Genomic DNA, 17,861 nt, shown 5'->3' with positions numbered 1-17,861 from the left:
GGTATGATCTAATGTTAACAAACTGAGTGGAAAAACCCAACAAGGCCTGTCTGTTTAGCTTCTTGGCTTCTCTGAGCATGCATTCCTTCCTTCTGAGTATGGGGCAGGACCCCCTCTGGAATGGAGTCTTATGACCGACAGACATAAGTCATAATTTCTTTATGGCCAATTTTTACACCAAATATTTTTAGGTTTCATGGCTGGCTCTCAAGAAAAGTTCTGTTTTATGACCTGCCTTGCGGAAGAAGGATTCCAGTTTCTGTGGCCAGCCTCAGGGGAGAATGGGACTGGAAGACAAGATAAGGTCAGAGGAAAACTTTTGCATCTAAGGCCTTCATTTTGGGGTACTGTTTTCTGAGCCCCAACATTAATAAAAATAGAAACATATGGAGAAACAGCACTATATTAATGTGAGGCTTTTTTTGTTTGGTTTTGTTTGGTGAGGAAAGGAGAAAGAGGTCAAGGGAAAAGGAAAGCAACAGAGTGAATGAAGTTCAAGTTTGTCCAGAACATTACAATTTATATATTTCAAAGGAGAAAAAAATTAATAAAATTTCAAAGAAGGGAAAAAAAACAATGAAGGAAAATACAACAAAAATACTAAACTGTTGTATTTAATTATATTTCCTCTCTCCTGTTTTAACCTTTTCAGAATAGACTAAACGCGTTAAAGATACTACAAAGCAAAACAGCCACAGGCAATTGTCTAAATCAGAGGATGCCTTAAGGTTCTAAGGAGATGCCCCCAGAAGAAAGGTCGAGAAGCTCACATCAGCCAAAAAGCAGGAGGGACAGCAGAGTGGGGCAGGATTCCCCAGTCAGAAGGCACACATTTCTGAGAACTTCCCCACAGAGCACTTGGCAAGAAGCCTTTCTCAATCAGCTTCTAGTTCTATAATCTCATTAATGATTAATGGTTCAAGCCCTGGGATGGCAAAGAATCCTCAGCTGTCTGTGCAGCAAGGAGAAAACGGGAGCACGAGTGGAGGAAACACACAGTCCAACAGGAAGCCTTTCCTCAGACATTAAGCCGGTAAGTCACTTATCTTGGTGTTGATATCCAAGGGTTCTTTCTGTACATAACAGCTGACAAGTTGTATGTGGCCCCCCAAGCCCCATGTTTTCTCATATTGATAAACATGTGGGTGAAGATATAAAAACCCATATTAACAAGACTGACAATAAGAAAGAGGGAGAAGCAGGAAACTGAAGCTTTGTCCCTGATCATCCATACACTTTGAAACTAGCTCGTGGAGACAATGCTGACTGTGGAAGATATTTCTAAAAAATAGGAACTCTAGTGAGGTGTTTAAAAGCAAAATTTGGGGCTGGGCACAATGACTCATGCTTGTAATCCCAGCACTCTGGAAAGCTGAGGCTGGAGGATGCCTTGAGGCTGAGAGTTAAAGACCAGCCTGGGTAACTTAGCAAGACCCTGTCGCTACAAAAAATTTAAAAATACAAAAATCAGTGTGGTGTGGCAGCACATGCATATACTCCTACCTACTTGGAAGGCTGAGGCTGGTGGATTGTTTGGACCAGGAGTTCAGGGTTACACTGAACTGTGATCAGGCTGCTACACTACAGCCTGGATGACAGAGCAAAAATGTCTTAAAATAGATAAATAAAAGCAAACTTTTGAGGGTCAAACTGGCTTGTGAACAAATATCAGCTCTTTCACTCAACTTGGTGACCCAGAGGAAGAAGACCAGTGATATCTCCATATGGGGTTGGTGGAGGACAGGATGAGGACGGGAGTTTATAACAGTGGCTATAATAATTATTTCTCTATGTCAACAGCTGATGAAACCACATGAAAGAGCTGTAAGGTAGTGATAAGGAAACACTCCAGATAAAAAAGGCTCAGCAACCACATCTCCATCTCTCATATGAAGAATCAATTCCCCACCTCCACCCCAAAGAAGCTTGTACTGGGCTTTTCTCCTAGACAGATCTGCTGCAGCAACCTGGCTACGCCCAATGTCCTGGACTCCAGCATTTTGTTAATGAATTAATTGCCCAGATGAACCAGGGGCCAGCACTTTGAAAACAAGATAGGGCCAGGGTGGATGCAGTGTAAGAAAGCATCTGGAAGAATGCTGCATCAGGAACCAGTGATGGTGGGAAATTTAACCAAACAAAAAAGACTGGGGATAGAAGAGGAAATGGAGAGATGAGGCTATGAACAGTCACTAAGATCTGCAGAAGATGGTAGGTGCTGAGGGCGGTAGGAAGGAGACAATCAGGAAGAGTCCTCAAGACCAGAATATATAAGATGCAACTTTTTGATGGCACCTGGGACCTCAAAGTTACACAAAAAGAGTGTGCTATTAGTAAGATATTCCCTGCCTTTAAACCTAACCATCTCTGCCAGAAGCTGATCCTCAGTGTGATTCCCTGGGAGCACTGCTTTAGACCAGAAACTTCTCAGAGTGCCATATAGTTTCTGACCCAGACAACAGTGCAGTTTTCTGGTGGAAAATAAAGGGGGGCCATTAAAACAGGAAGGAGTCACCCAGAGAAAGGCCAAGGTGTGGAAAGGCTACCAGTCTTAAATGATGGGACTACATTTCCTACGTTTTGCCATTTGAGCCGGTTCTTAGCTCAGAAATAGGTACCCTGAAATTTCCCTCTGGACTTATTACCTGTTAGGATGTGAATTAGCACAGGGGCTTGAGAAAGAATTTGTAGTACAAAGATAAGGATATAAAGAAGTAAAAAGTTTATTTGGTTTTCTCAGAGAGAGAGAAACAGAGAGGGAGAGAAAAGGGAAACAGAGAGAGAGAGAAGGAAGATGGTGTGGCATCCAAAAGAAAGAGGGAAGTGTCGGCGCTGAGTAGAAGCACTTCAGGATTTTCATGGGGACAAAGAGAAGAGAGGGAAAAAAACTAGTTATGACTGCCAGCTGGTAAGAGAAGCAGCTGTGGAGTAATTAGCAGGAGGCAGCTTTAAGAAGTCAGGGTGTCTGTCTCTCCTGTTTTTTTCTGTTCCTGGAGATACACTTATCAGTGGTTCTGGCAAAACTAGTCTGGTGACTATAAAGAAGTATTTATACTTTCTTTTTTGTTTGCTTAGCTCTTAGAAACATCTCTTAGAAACTCTGTAGAAACATCTCCACAGGAGGTTAGTTAGTCTTAAAAGACAAATGATTAATCTTAAAAATATTACGCTAAGGGTAAGGTCCCCTGCAGTCAATCTTGGAGACAGCAGGTTGGTTATTTTCTCTGTTAGATAGCTCATTAACAAAATTGTCCTTTCATTACCTCTCCTTCCCCTAGTTATAGATCCAGGCTGCGGGAGGGGTTTGAATCCAGTGTCTCAAGTCAGTGAAACGTTTTGAGGCTAGTGTGGCAGTAGGTGTCTGTTATGATGATGTGGGTGGGCCAGACCTGCAGGCAGGATGAGGCGAAGCAACCTGGTTCACTTGGAGCATCGGGAGATATGGTGTTTGGAAAATCTGTGCGCACGTGGTAGACTGTCATATGAAGGTTTAGATAACCTTGAAAAGTATCTTCAAAAGAAAGGAAACAAATGGGAATATAAGTATGGTAATCAAAGGACTTCATCTGTCTGTGGACACTGGAGACCATAGAATGAATGAATAGAAGCAATGGCTATGTAGGTGCAGGGCTGAGTATGAAGTATGTCACTTTAGTAAGAGTACCTATCCTTTGCGAGAAAGGTCACATTACTGCAAAGGAAACCAGTGGGAAGTGAAATACAACTCATGTTTCAAGGTCATCATGCCTGATAACCATTCATTATTCATTATATATATATTCATACACACACACACACACACACTTACATGAATGTTGCTTGATAATTTTTTTTTCAGGCAAGCATGAAAATGAGGTTTATTGAGGAAAGATAGGATTGTAGGGCAAGAGCAAGATAGAGGTTTACAGAGCATGGTACACACGCCACAGGTGACAACCTGACTCATTGTCACAGCAAAGGAGAGCAAAAGGAGGGGCTCAAAAAAGGGGTTGTCTATGATCTGCATCTTGTTTTATAGTGCTCAGATAGGGACCTGCCTCATGGTTCAGAGATCACCATGGAACCACTTTGATTGGACAGTTGGGGGCACATAACCTGAATCTTAACTATGCATACAGGTTATTCTAGGACTCTATGGTACCTATGCTGCTTTGCCTGTGGGCTAGATAGACAGTGCTCTGCATTCTTTTGCAGCTGGAAAACTAAGTTATTATTGGCACATTCATAGGGTAGTCCCTCCTCCCCAGGTATGGCAGCTGATCCGGAGATTAGGGTGGGGCAGGACCAAGATGGGAGCCACAGCATCCACTTTTGTCCCTAGGAAACCTGGAATCTTTCACTATTTATGTAACAGAAAGAAGGAGAGAAAGAGGCAGATTCAGCCTGCCTTCTCATTAACTTGTACTTCAGTCTGTCTATATTAGGTCTCATAGTTGTCTGAGACAGTGAGTCTCCTCTCTGTCAAAGAATAAGATTTTTGCATTTTAAAAATATTTGAATTGTTAGTTTGGCTAAGTAAATGTCTATAATTTTATGGTAACCTGCGATATTTTTTCATGACAAGTGTCTATGATGAACAATTCATGACTTCCTGCTCTTTAAGCTTTCACTAAAATTTAAAGTTACTAAAAATAAGAATCTAGTCAATGCATGTGATTTTATATATAAAGTGCTCCAAAGAATGAGATCTGTTTTAATAAGAAATTATAAAAGAAGTATAAAATGTGTTCTTATTAAAATATATATAATTATGTCTAATCCAGAGGTTGAATCAAAATATGGATTTAGAAAGAAAATAAAAACAAATAGAAAGTAACTTGTGAGCAAGTAAAAGATGTAAAAAGGCAATGAATGTAGAAATGTATTTTTGATAAGAAAGGTTAAATGGAAAGTTTTTAGGCATGTTTTGTAGATAGTCTATACAGGTTGGGATAAAATTTATAAAGGAAATTTATTAAGGAATTTTGTATGTGGTCCAGTTGGCTATAATTTAAAAAGACATTTTGGTTAAAACAAAGTTTTCTGTAGATACTAATTTGCTCTTAATGAAATGACATAATGTACTCATTTTGATTCTATAATTTTTCTTTTTAATTTTAAAAATATTGCACTACAGGAGGTTTTTCTTTAGTTTTCAGTAGCTAGCCTAAAGAGAAGCAAAGATTTTATGCTTTATCAAGATAATCCCTGTGCTCTCTTTATTAGATTTTGACTAACTATAAAAACTAAATTTTAAAAGGGTTAAGGTTTACACCTGTATAACTTACATCACCTTTAGAATATTTTGATGACTATCTCTCCATTAAATACATGATCCTTATTTTATAGTGGCTTGTGATTGTATTTGAACAAATGTTTTTAAGTCTTTGATATTTGACAAACTTTCCAAACCCAAATTCTAAATCCAGCCTTTTGACATTAAACTAGCTTTTTATATACTAGGGCCAAAGCCTAAGATAGACATTAGATTTATTTGGCACGTTAAAACCATACAGAAAACACTGTCAAATATGAAATGGCGTTTAGCTTTCTTTGGGTTATATTTGTATAAGTATGTTATTAACATATGGTCCAATATTATAAAATGTTGATATATCTTGGTGTTATCAACAATAATTATGGTTATTACATTAAATTGCCGTATGCCATAAAAATAACCAACTTTATTTGTCAGTTGTCTATTTAACCATGACTAGTCTAAGAGTTTTTGTTTTACTTTGATTCATCTCAGAAAATGTTTTTTTAAACTGACTAGGCCCAAAGTTCACTTCTTCAAGGAAAGTCATGGAAAGGATTGACAAGTTTTCTTGAATATAGGCTTCTGATAACTTTGGAGATACATACCATTGGACTAAAATAAAACAACCTTCCAGGACTTTAATTAGAAAGCTGATATGTCCATGAGTATCCCTAACTCAACCTCAAATAGAAGAGAAATTGATTGCATGGAACCAAACTAAATATTTTATGACTTTTTATTTAGAACATTACTGATTCTCTTGTTTTATTTTCTAGAGTCCTGACAAGTTTTAGGTAAATAGCAAGTTTACCTGATATCTCCAGAACCTAAAACTATTGAATCTGCCAATACCCTATTCAAACATTCTCCCTCTAGGCCCAGAGAGGGTGAAAGAGGGGGCGTGTAAGATTATAAAGGCAATTTGGAGGGACAGAATTAGTTTAGACCCTTTGTCAGGTTTTAGTCTGAAATGTTGGTTCTTAGTGCACTTATGGCCAAAGAATAACCAGACACACCAAAGTAAGGCAAGCATGAGGTGAAGTTTGTTGATGGGGATCAAGACAGGATGATAAAGCAAGAGCAAGACATAGGTTTACAATGCATGATACATACACAACAGATTACAGCCAGACCCCTTGTGGCAGCAGAAAAATAGCTGATAAATTTCTTAAATCCAGGAAGTCAACAAAACAAGTCAACAAATCAAGCCCAAATTTGTAGCCTTTACCATTTTTTTGTTTTTGGTGTTAGAGCTCCTATCATGATGACATCACTGAATTTAGACTTGAGGAGAGGTATGCACACCTTTATACAGTATTCCCATCATACAGATACAAGAGACAAAAGCAACCTCAAGAGCAGAGCTTACAGTAAAATGTACTGAAATAATTATGAAGTGATAAGTTTAAAATATTTACTACTTTTTAAAACTATAATTTATTGAATTCTAAAATCATATAATTTGTTAACAGCTGTTTTCAATAATTAGCTTGCAAAATTCCTTTAAAAAATTATTTAATCAAATTTTGGGGGCTCAGATGAGCTAGTTTTAGTACACCATTGCCTTACCATGCATTATCCTTTCTGAGGATCTGTCTTGAGGTTCCCTTTTTTGTTTTCCTAACTCAATTCAGGTTCTGCTGTGCCTTAATCTACTTATGTTACATAATTTTGCCCTCTGATATAACTTAATATTCTTGGAAATGTCTGTTTGATTGTCTCATTTCTTTTTTTAGGACCTCCATTTAACCTTTTTTCACAAAAAACCAACCATCCTCCCATCCAGAAATTATTGAATTTCTTTAATGAGACAACTGTCAGGTATCATGTAGCCCACATCTAAGCATCTAAGGAAGGGGAAATGAAGACCCTGTTCCAACATCAATAGTTCAGGGAACTCTTACGCCACCATCTTTGGCTGCTAATATTGAGTTCATTCAAAAATGGTGTGTACATCATTTTTGAACTCAGACCCAGCTGTTAAGGAATGACTTTTTTTTTTTAGACAGAGTCTTGCTCTGTTGCCCAGGCTAGAGTACAGTGGTGTCATCATAGCTCACAGAAACCTCAAACTCCTGGGCTCAAGCGATCCTCCTGCTTCAGCATCCAGAGTAACTGGGACTACAGGTGCCAACCACTATGCCCGGCTAATTTTTCTCTATTTTGTGGTAGAGAGGAGGATCTTGCTGTTGCTCAAGCTGGTCTCAAACTCCTGGCCTCAAGAGATCTTCCTGCCTGGGCCTCCTAAAGTGCTAAGATTAACAGGCATGAGCCACTGTGCCTGGCCAGGGATGACATTTTGGTCTTTAATTTTTATCTTCATTTTTCCTACTAATTACATATATGATGTCAGTTTTTCAACCTATGTGTCAGTTGAAAGCAACTTCATAATCAAAACTACCTGTTAAGAGGATGTTTATAACTAATTAAACAGATCCCGTTTACAAAAGAAACACTGTTCATTTCAGGCAGTCATGGGTCCAAATTGTAGGGGTGTCAGCCAAGTATCAGGCTGTCACTAAGCACCTCTTCTTGGTCAGTCATTGATAATCCAGCAACCAGTCTTTCCATCATATAACCAAGAACAAGAATGAAGAGGCTGATGCTCTGTGAAGAGGCCATAGATCTGGGCAACTCCCACTACAACTTAACTCGGGATAATTTTGGAGTAGTTTCAGAATGGAAACTCGACTTCCAGAATGTTTCAGTTCAAGGAGGACCCCACGATAGCGGGTGGTAAAGTCTCACAGCCATTGAATCACATTAAATGACATCCTAAAGGAGCAGGGAAGTGAGAATAAATATCACTCAAGGAGAAAAACTGTTAATGGAAACAACATATTCCTACTCAGCATTGCCAGGTTGCAAAGGACAATGCAAATGGCCTGATCTTTATCATTTGGTAAAATATTTCCCAAAAGATCTTTGAGTATACAATCAGGGCAATTTCCCTAGAAACAAAAAGCCTATTTTAAAAGTGCCCTGGTCACACCATGGAATTAGAATGTCCAAGGCTAAGATTTGAAGAGACATTTCCCTAAAGAAGATATGTTATTGATAGCAAATAAGTCCAATGAAAAGATGATCAACTTCATTAGAGAAATGCAAACCAAAACCATGATGAAATATTACTACATGCCTTCAAAAATGTCTAAAATTTAAGACTTACTATACTAAGCTGGTGAATATATAGAGGATCTGGAACTCCCATACACTATGAGTGGAAATGTAAAATGGTACAACCATTCTGAAAACAGTTTGCCATTTTCTAAAAAAGGTAGTCATACACTTATCATATGATCCGGATATTCCATTCCTAAGTATTCATCTAAGAGAAGCAAAAGCATATGTCTATACATTTGGTTTATTAGTGGTATATGCTGTTATATATTTGAAACTTTTTCTTTAAGAGATTCATAAATTTAATAAATTTAGCACACTCAGTACCACATACTCCTTTGGGCATTAAAGATCCTAATATTGTACAGTAGTAATGATTTTTTTTAGTACTCTTACATGCAGAAAGATCAGGACCTCCATGTTAGTTATTTTTAGACCTCTGTAGATACATCAGCAACCTATAGACAATAATGTTATCTTTCAATGTTATCTCTTTATGCAAATTTGGCCCCCAATTATTAGTGGCACACATATCAGCAACACTCACATCGGGTCAAATGAGGAAGCAGTATAGGAACTGTAAAGGGTACTAGAAGCCAAGTTCTCACATGCAGGGAGAGGATTCCAGAGGAACATATCTCTAAAGTGACACACTTCTGTAGTAGCTCCAACAATCATGGCAATAATACAGTATTATGTACGTAGATGGCATTATACAGCTACCACTTAGAGTGCCTGGCACTGTGTTTGACATGTGCAATCTATTTAAGCCTTACAATAACTTTTTGATGAAGATGCTGTTGTTATTAAAAACAGATGGGGAAACTGAATTATACAAATTTGCTACTGGTGGCACTTGCTATAGTGGGTAAATCGCCAGCCTGAATTTGAACTTGGGAATGCCTAGCTCCAAAGCCAGCACTTGTAGACTGGCACACAGTGAGCACTCTAGATCCTAAACAGTAAACAGTTCCAAGCCTTAGGCGCAGTATGCCTGTCAGGTTGAGCCAAGAGTGGGTATTGAGCATTCCTGTACCTCAACCAGATGCAATGGGCCAGCTTTTGTTTTCTTGGTGCCCCCTATTTAAATGTTTCAAAGGAGTCCCTTTCTCTTGATTGACACATGTGTATTACATATTATCCTGATAGGTGAAAACCATTCACCAGAAGAGGAGAAATGTGATGGCCACCATGACAGAGTTGAGCCCCATAGAAGGGGAGAGTAAGTACCCCCAAGATAAGCAAGTGGACAAGAAACTCATCCCCAGCAAAGGTAAATTTGACCTCAACTGCTTGGTTTTAGAATTTTTTCAGTGTATTCTTTTCTGCAAAGTATTAAATAAGGAAGTGAATTTATAAATTTTAAGTTAATTGTTTTTAAAAATACAGTAACTTTAATGTACATTTTGCAACTATGAAAGAAATAAATACTGCTATTCTGAAAAAGATCTTTTATTTTTGACAGTTACCTGCTAATCTTTATCCATATTCACTTACATTCTTGATAATTACAACCAAATTGTTTACCTTGTGTACTTTCTGCTTGTGATTGCATGTAATATTTTAAACATCATTGTATTGTTTAATTAAGTAAAGTAAGAAAAGCTAATTATAGACACTTCAAAAATCAAGAAATGAAAAGATTTTCATAAACTTAAACACTATAATTTGTTTTTATTGCCTTAATTTAATATGCATTTTTGCATAGTTCTATACTACATATATTATGTTATTTTTTAACTTGGCAACATACTTTTCCATATTGCTTTATAATATTCGCAAATGTTATTCTTAAAGGATACATATTATATTCCAACATATCTAATAGACGATGTATTATTTACCTGAAAAATATTCTTGTGATTGGATATTTAAGTTGTAGGGTTTGGTTTTGTTACTTGGCTATCATATGTATATATGAATTACATATGTTTCTTGGCTAATACATGTATATAAACTATGTATATGACAGCTATTATATATATATGATATATGAACATTCTTTAACATAACACTTGTTGACATTTGGAACTATTTCTTCCGGGTTTATTTCTAAGAAATGAAAATTGTGAGGCAAAGATTTTACATATTTCATTTCCATTGATCACTATAGAGACCTTTAGTTTTTAATCTGAACAAAAATGAAATCACATAGAGGATTTTGAGCAGAAGAGGTTGTTTTATTTCTGATATAAACAAGAGGACTCCAACTTCTGTACTGAGAATAGATTGGAAGCAAGGAATCAAGCTGAATTACACAAATGTCAGAAGACTATGAGGTGGGATTTACTGGGGATTCACTTCCCCTTAGGGTTTCTCTGTCACATCAAGTTAAAAAACAAGCATCTGGGATTCTGATTAAAGTAGTACTGAATTCATCAATATAACCTCCCAGTTTCAACAGTCCATGAGTTCATCATGTCAATGCCCTCTTTCAGTGGTTAAATACTATGCCCTCAGTGGTTTATTAATTCACACTTTCTCATACACATACAAACTCACACATTCTCATATAGCTAGGAATGATCACTGAAAACATTTAATAGACAGCATAGTACTGGCACCAATCTATTAGAGTAGACACAACTGGTACAATTCATTCAGAATAGATACAGGACACAAATAACTTTTAGGGACACAAACAGTAGTTTGTAGGGAATACTTAACATCTAGCAAGCACCAGGCTAACCCTTTTAAACACACTCTCTAGTTAATCTTTCAGCAATCTCATGAGGCAGGTGTTCCATCTCCTCATTTGTAAACCATCAGTCTCTTGGTTTGCTAGTACCCTTTGGGGTAGACTTTAACATCTAGAATCCCAAGGCAACTTGGGGAACTTATAGACCACAAGAACTTACAAATTATTGGTTGATTTGATTGATATAGGCAATCACCACCTAGCCCCGAATCAGAAAGAAAAGCCTTTACAAAGATATATTTGAGTTCCTCATTCTAATTCAGTATATTTTCCAATTTCCTCCAAATTTCTTCTTCTGCCCTCATTCAATACAAAGAGTTGGACTCCATAAAGAGATGACAGCATAGCCTTAAGGGGAAGCCTCTTTGATTAATCTTAAGGCACTTCCTTTCTTGAAGTTTTAAGGACTTCTTGAAGAACCAGGGAGTGCCCTCTTGTCCCATATCGCATAGCCACATAAACCCTACATATGGTTGCACTTGGGTTGTAGTAGAGGTATTCTCATGGAATCATCTGGGGCAAAACAAAGCTACCATATACATGTGGTACAGTGGTTAAGAGACAGACACCAGGGCTACATCATGAGCTGGCCTCTCTGTGCCTTTGTTTCTTCTTCTGTAAAGTTGGGATGGCCATAGTAGCTGCCTCACAGTGTTATTGTGAGGATGTATGAGTCAATTCTCAGGCATCATGTTATGTGACCCAACTGGAACATCTGACACACTGACGGATTTCTTTATCCCTGAAACCCCTCTCCCCTGTTTCCAGGACACCATAATCTCCTGGTTCTCTTCCCATCTTACTGACCATTCCTTTTCACTTTCTTTTGTTGGCTCCTCCCCCATTTATTTAACTTCTTAACAGTGGAGAGCGCCGGAGTTAGTCTTTGGTTCTCTTCTCTATTTATTTCCATTTCCCAATTCTCATGGCTTTAAGTATCCTCTGTATGTTATTAACTCCTAATGCTATGCCTTAACTCCTCCCTCTCTTCTAAACTCTAGAGTTTTATATCCAACAATATTCTCAACACCTTCTCTTGGGTACCTAAGAAGCATCTGTGTTTAACATGTCCAATAACAGGCTCTTGATCACCCCACCACCCAAACCTGCTTCTCCACAGAACTCTCTTCCTAATGAAGCACAAGTCCCTTCTTCCAGCTGTTTAATAAAAACCTTTCTAATTCCTCTCCTCCTTACCCTCCACCCATCTGTAAAATTGAACCTCTTATTTGGTGTTTTTTTCCATGCTGGGATTTGCCTAGGATCTGATCACGTCTTAGCTACTGCCACCAGCCCAGCACAAGCTAGCTTCACTTCTCTCCTGTATAATTGCAAAAGCTTCCTAATTGAATTTCCTCCCTATCATTTTAATCTCAATTCTGAAGCCGAAGAGATCCCCCCAAAATGTAAGTCAAATCACATCCCAATTCTGCTTAAAACCCTCCAGCAGCCGCCATCCCGTTCAAAGTAAAAGCCAAAGTATCCACAATGGCCCACGTGGCCTTGAAGGATTCACACCCCATTCTCTTTCCTATATTTGCTCTTCTACCTCCAGGCTCACTCCACTCTGTCATACTCACCTCTTTTTGGTTCTTTGAACACACCAGGCAATCTCCATCTAGTTTCAGGGCTGTTCCCTCTATGTAGTGTGCTCTTTCACTAGACATCTACATGGCCAGCTCTCTGGTATGTCATTAGGACTTTGCCCTTTCTTGCTTTATTTTCTTCACAGCACTTATCACACTGTAATACATTATATGATTTACTGTTTTGTGTTCCATATTTTGTGCTGCTCCCTGAAATGTGAGGTCCACAAACACAAACTCATATATCTACTTTGTTTGCTGATATACCTCTGTGGTCTGATATTGGAAGTGATCAATATTTTGTTCAATGATTGATTGAAGATATAAAATCTGTACTGGCAGACATGGCTTAGGAGAGTCATTAGTCCAGCTTCCTGCTATTTTTCCTGAATTGAACAGAATTACCTACCCAGGCATGAGGTGGACTAGACAAGTCCAGGCTTGCTCTGCTAAAGTATTAATAGATGCGTGGTAGGAGAGTAGACAGCTTTCAGGAAGGCTGAGAAGGATGTTGAGCTATACATACTCAATTTATTTACCAAAACTCCTTGATTCAAGTCCCTTTTCTTCCCATGGGGAAAAAAGTGAAGGCAGTGGAGAGAGTTCCAAAAGCCTCATCTGCCTGAAGTTTTTTTAAAAGAAATCTGAGGTCAGGTAAATACAGCTTCCTGCCTCACACATTTTATTTGTTCTTCAAATTAGACTGTTAGCTATATTCTGCCAGGATATCTTCTACTCACTTAATATAATGCCACAAGACTTTTGAAGAAGCAGAGTAGAGAGCTAACCTTTGACATTTTTGTACCATTTGATCTCATCTAATTGATTTTTTTCACATTTCAACTTCTAAATAATTCTATTCTTTAATTTCCATCACAAAAGCTAATTTCATCATGTTCTACATTTTTTGGACAATGCAGCCATGATCTGAGAAAAGGATTTCTGCTTTTAAGTAGCCATCTTTCCTTGATGTACAGATACAGATTATTTGAATGCTGTGCTCATTTCTTTTTCCACTATTTTTTCAATTTACTTTTTTGAAGTTTGTGGCTGCCAATTTCTCTAATGAGAAAGTCTTTATAGGGGTTTAATCTCCAAATTTATATGAAAGTTTGTCCTCAATGCCTTAAGATTTGAGTGGAATAGTCATCTACACCAATGAAAAACTGCCTCAAAGTTTGAATTACATTTTATTGATATGTATAAAATTTATATACATTATATAACATATATAATATGTAATATTTGTAGTATATGTATGTATTATATACATGTATATGTAATTATACATTCAGATTATATTTAATATATTATAAATTATATAGTAATTTAAATATGTATATATTTATATGTATGTATTTACTTTTAATATATTTGTATATGTATATATACAAATTTATATATACATAAATTTCCTTGTGAGTAATTTCATCAACTATAGAACATGATGATCTAGGAATGGGAGGAACAAAATCACAGGAAGCACAGAATATCCTACTGTATAAAGCGGATGTAGGCTTATCTCAATGATCTCTTCTTTTTGTATCTTCCTTTCCTAAAGCCAATATAAGTATCATTTAAATCATCAGGTGATGATCTGCAATATCTTTTTGTATTATATATTGTGAACAACTAATGTTGACTTAAGAAGAAAGCACTAATGTGATGTCATAATATTTCAGTTCCAGGCTTATGTTCCACTCGCTATGGGTTAGCCCTTACCCTACATTTCTGCAACTTGTCACTGGTAACACAAAATACTATCATATCTATCACCATGGTAGCCATGGTCAACAGCACAGGGCATCAATCCCAGCTCAACAGCTCCACTGAGGGGCTTCCTATTGATTCATTTGGTGGCCCAAATAATACTCCAAAGAGTCTTCCTGCAAGGGTAAGCAATGCAAAATTTAAATTTGTGCACTTGTTTTTATGTTTGTTTGTCTGGATATTTATTTTTCTAGAGTTTATATGTTCAAAATTTTAATTGAGAAAATAGTAATTTGAAAGCAAGTAAAATATCTAAAGAAGCTTCTTAGAGAATATAAGAATATGTTTATGTTACAGCATTCTCTGTTTCCCTAAGGCCCCTACATATGACTGGAACCCCCAAATTCAAGGCATCATCTTCAGCTCTATCAACTATGGCATGATTCTGACACCGGCTCTCAGTGGATACCTGGCTGGAAAAGTAGGAACAAAGCGAGTGTTTGGTTTCTCTTTGCTTGTATCTTCGCTTCTCACCCTTTGCACCCCTCTGGCCACTGACTTTGGATTAACTTCCCTCATTATAACTCGAGTAGTCCACGGCCTAAGCCAGGTACTCAATATTTCATAAATCTGAGCTGGATATGAATTTCTACATGGCACCAGATATCAAAAACCCTAATCATTTTTTTATTTCAGGGCTCAGGATTTGGGGGTCAGTTTGCAATTTGGGAAAAATGGAGTCTTCCACATGAACGAAGCAGACTCTGCTCCATTGCTTTGTCAGGTAAAAACATATGATTCAAATAGGTATACTATAATCCAATATTCTTTCATAGGTTTCCTTGACAGTTTTTCTATTGCATAGTTCTTCATCTTTTGTTCAATGTCAATAAAGTATTCATAAATTAAGGAGACTGATCCTTTGCCTGTGACATGACTTTCAGTTATTTTCCCTAGGTTGTCATTTGTGGCATGATTTTGCTTATAATATAATTTTTGCCATTTAAAAATAATATTTTTATGTAATCGAATTGATCATTTTTATGGCATCTAGATTTTGAGTCATAGAAAAGTTATAAAAACACCCAAACATGTTTTCTTTTTAAACTTGTAGGGTTTTGTTTTTATATATTCATTCTTGACATATTGGAGTTTATTCTAGTTTACAGTGTAAGGTATATAGATCCAACTTAATCTTCTTTAGAATCATTCTCAGTTGTCCTGAGAACTTCTTTCTGATAATGATCTGACTGGACACTGTGCCCAGAGTGAATATTCTAGAGGAAGAAACCAGTTATGCTTGGGAAGAGTATAAAATGGACAGTATATGGTTAACAAACAGGAGATTGCCAAAGTGGGTGCCGGGTAAGAAAACAAGGGTAACTTCAGGTAACTTATGAGTACAAAGAAGGCCAGGGACTCTTAGAGTCCAGAAAATAAGCTACATCTCACCCTCCCTGACAGCACACCCCTCTAAAGCCCATCATAACCCTGAAGAGCTTGTATTCACTGATAGGGGAATGTAGGGTACAATTTGGACTAAGGAAATTCACTTTAGTTATCACAGTAAGGGATTACCCCAGAATACTGCATAAGAAAGTAAGGAGACGGAATGCATAAAAGAAAAGTTAAAAGACTTGGAATAAAGACAGTGGAATGAAGACAGAGACCTTATAGAAAGTGCCAACTTCCTTTCTTCTCACTTCCTACTGTATAGAGACTGAACAACCAGAATAGGTCAGCTGACAGTATCTAGAAGAATCTTAGAAGCCTACAAGGCTGCAAGTTCCAGGAGCTTTCTTGTCTTTAGCATTGAGGGACTGTTTGAGAGGCTCCAGGGAGGTGATCCTTTCTGGTCTCCAGAACCTTGTCCAGAAAGCACAGAGCCCATGGCTATCTGAAGGTACCTAACAGAAAGCCACTGGAGAAACACATTGGCAGGTGAAGTGGGCTAAACCTACCCTCTTGCCTCAGTATGTCTTATAGAAACTGCAATTTCAAGTGATGCTGGGGCCCCTCAGTAGGCTACACTGATAGATTGGACTACTCAGCCTATAAGGTTGGAGGAAGACTCTCCAGAAAGGTACCTGCCTCAGTAGAAGGACTCAAATACTGCTAGCCTTTAGGACAAAATGTACTGTATCTTCCTCTTTCCATCCTTTTCTGTCTATGAATAAAAACAAACATGCTATTCTTAGTAAATTCCTTAAATTTAATTAACATAGCTTATGAATACTGTCTATCTGTATCTCACAAGTTATTGATTTAGTCATAATCCATACCTAATACATCTTATACTATTTGACTAATGTCTTACAAGATGAATTTATTTATTTCATATGGTAGAAATAAATATTCTCATATAATACGGCAAACACAGTACAATATCCTAGAAGAGAGCATCCAGGATGATATATTAATAATTTCAGTAATGCTCAAAACATAATAAAACAAATACACTTTAAATATTCACATATATATGACACAGCTCTCATACACATACATAGGTAGATAAAAAGATAGAGATAGATGTGTGTTCATGTATATATTAATACATGCATATTTGAGCATTAAATGAGCCAATGTATGTATGTAAATCTAGTGCTAGCTATCAACTATTAGGCATCTGAGTGGAGATTGACTGGTTTATAGTCTAGAATTCAGTAGAGATATGAGAAACAAGATATATTGAAATTCCTCAGTATATAGACAGTATTTAAAGCCCTGGTGCTGGACCAGACCATCTAGGGAAAGAACATAGATGGAGAAAAGAAACCAAGGAAATAGCCCTGAGGCCCTGCAGTATTCAGGCCTTGGACAGAAGAGAATGACAGGCCAGCAAAGGACCGAGAAGTTTCAAGAAGTTTCCCATGAGGCAGTGGGAAGACAAAGAGAGTGCAAGTGACTGATGCCAAGAGACAACAGTCAGTCAGAGGTGAAAGGTCAGCTGCACCACATGTTGTTGGGGTTGAGCAAGTGGCACTCGAGTTAACAAGTTGGATGTCAAACGAGCCTTGACAAGAGCCATGTCAGTGTTGTGAGAGTTGGCTGAAGAGGGAGTAAGAAAGAGGTGTAAGCAGTAAGCACAGCCTTTTGGGAAGTTTTGCCTGAAAGAGAAGCAGAGAAATGGCAAAGTGCTAGGAGGGAGTTCTGAAGAGGTGGGAATTTTTGTTTTGTTTTCTTTTTAACATGAACCATATAAAGATATGTTTGCATGTGGATGGGAAAGATTCAAGAGTTAAGGAAAGAAGTGAAGATGCATAGAGAATTCATGCTTATCAGAGCCCACAGTCTAGAAGTGACCCCCAAACTTTTTAGCACCAGGGACCAGTTTCATGGAAGACAAGACAATTTTTCCACAGACCTGAGGATGTGGGGGACATGGGTATGGGGGGGCGATGTGAGCTATGGGGAGCAGCTGTAAATACAGATGAAGCTTTGCTGGCTAGCCCACTGCTCACATCCTGCTATGTGGCCGGGTTCCTAAGTTTCACAGAAGACAATTTTT

At 37.7% G+C, this 17,861-nt stretch overlaps 1 protein-coding gene across 2 annotated transcripts in view; it reads left to right on the top strand.

Moving 5' to 3' along the window:
- The first annotated feature begins 903 nt into the window (after window positions 1-903).
- The window catches only part of SLC17A3 (solute carrier family 17 member 3), a 30,081-nt gene continuing 13,123 nt past the window's right edge, over window positions 904-17,861 (top strand). Inside the window, exons 1-6 of one of the 2 annotated variants that reach the window (XM_076010506.1) lie at window positions 947-1,033; window positions 1,801-2,211; window positions 9,509-9,632; window positions 14,326-14,537; window positions 14,730-14,963; window positions 15,050-15,137. In XM_076010506.1, the coding sequence (XP_075866621.1) occupies window positions 2,209-2,211; window positions 9,509-9,632; window positions 14,326-14,537; window positions 14,730-14,963; window positions 15,050-15,137 (661 nt within the window). In that variant the 5' untranslated portion in view covers window positions 947-1,033; window positions 1,801-2,208. Of the gene's footprint in view, window positions 1,034-1,800; window positions 2,212-9,508; window positions 9,633-14,325; window positions 14,538-14,729; window positions 14,964-15,049; window positions 15,138-17,861 lie in introns of both variants that reach the window. The other variant, XM_012741357.3, reaches the window with a different exon arrangement.

Source organism: Microcebus murinus, chromosome 15 (genome assembly GCF_040939455.1).
Source record: "Microcebus murinus isolate Inina chromosome 15, M.murinus_Inina_mat1.0, whole genome shotgun sequence".
Classification (NCBI taxonomy): Eukaryota; Metazoa; Chordata; class Mammalia; order Primates; family Cheirogaleidae; genus Microcebus; species Microcebus murinus.
The sequence above is the reverse complement of the archived record's forward strand: the minus strand, read 5'-3'. Positions and strand labels throughout refer to the sequence as shown.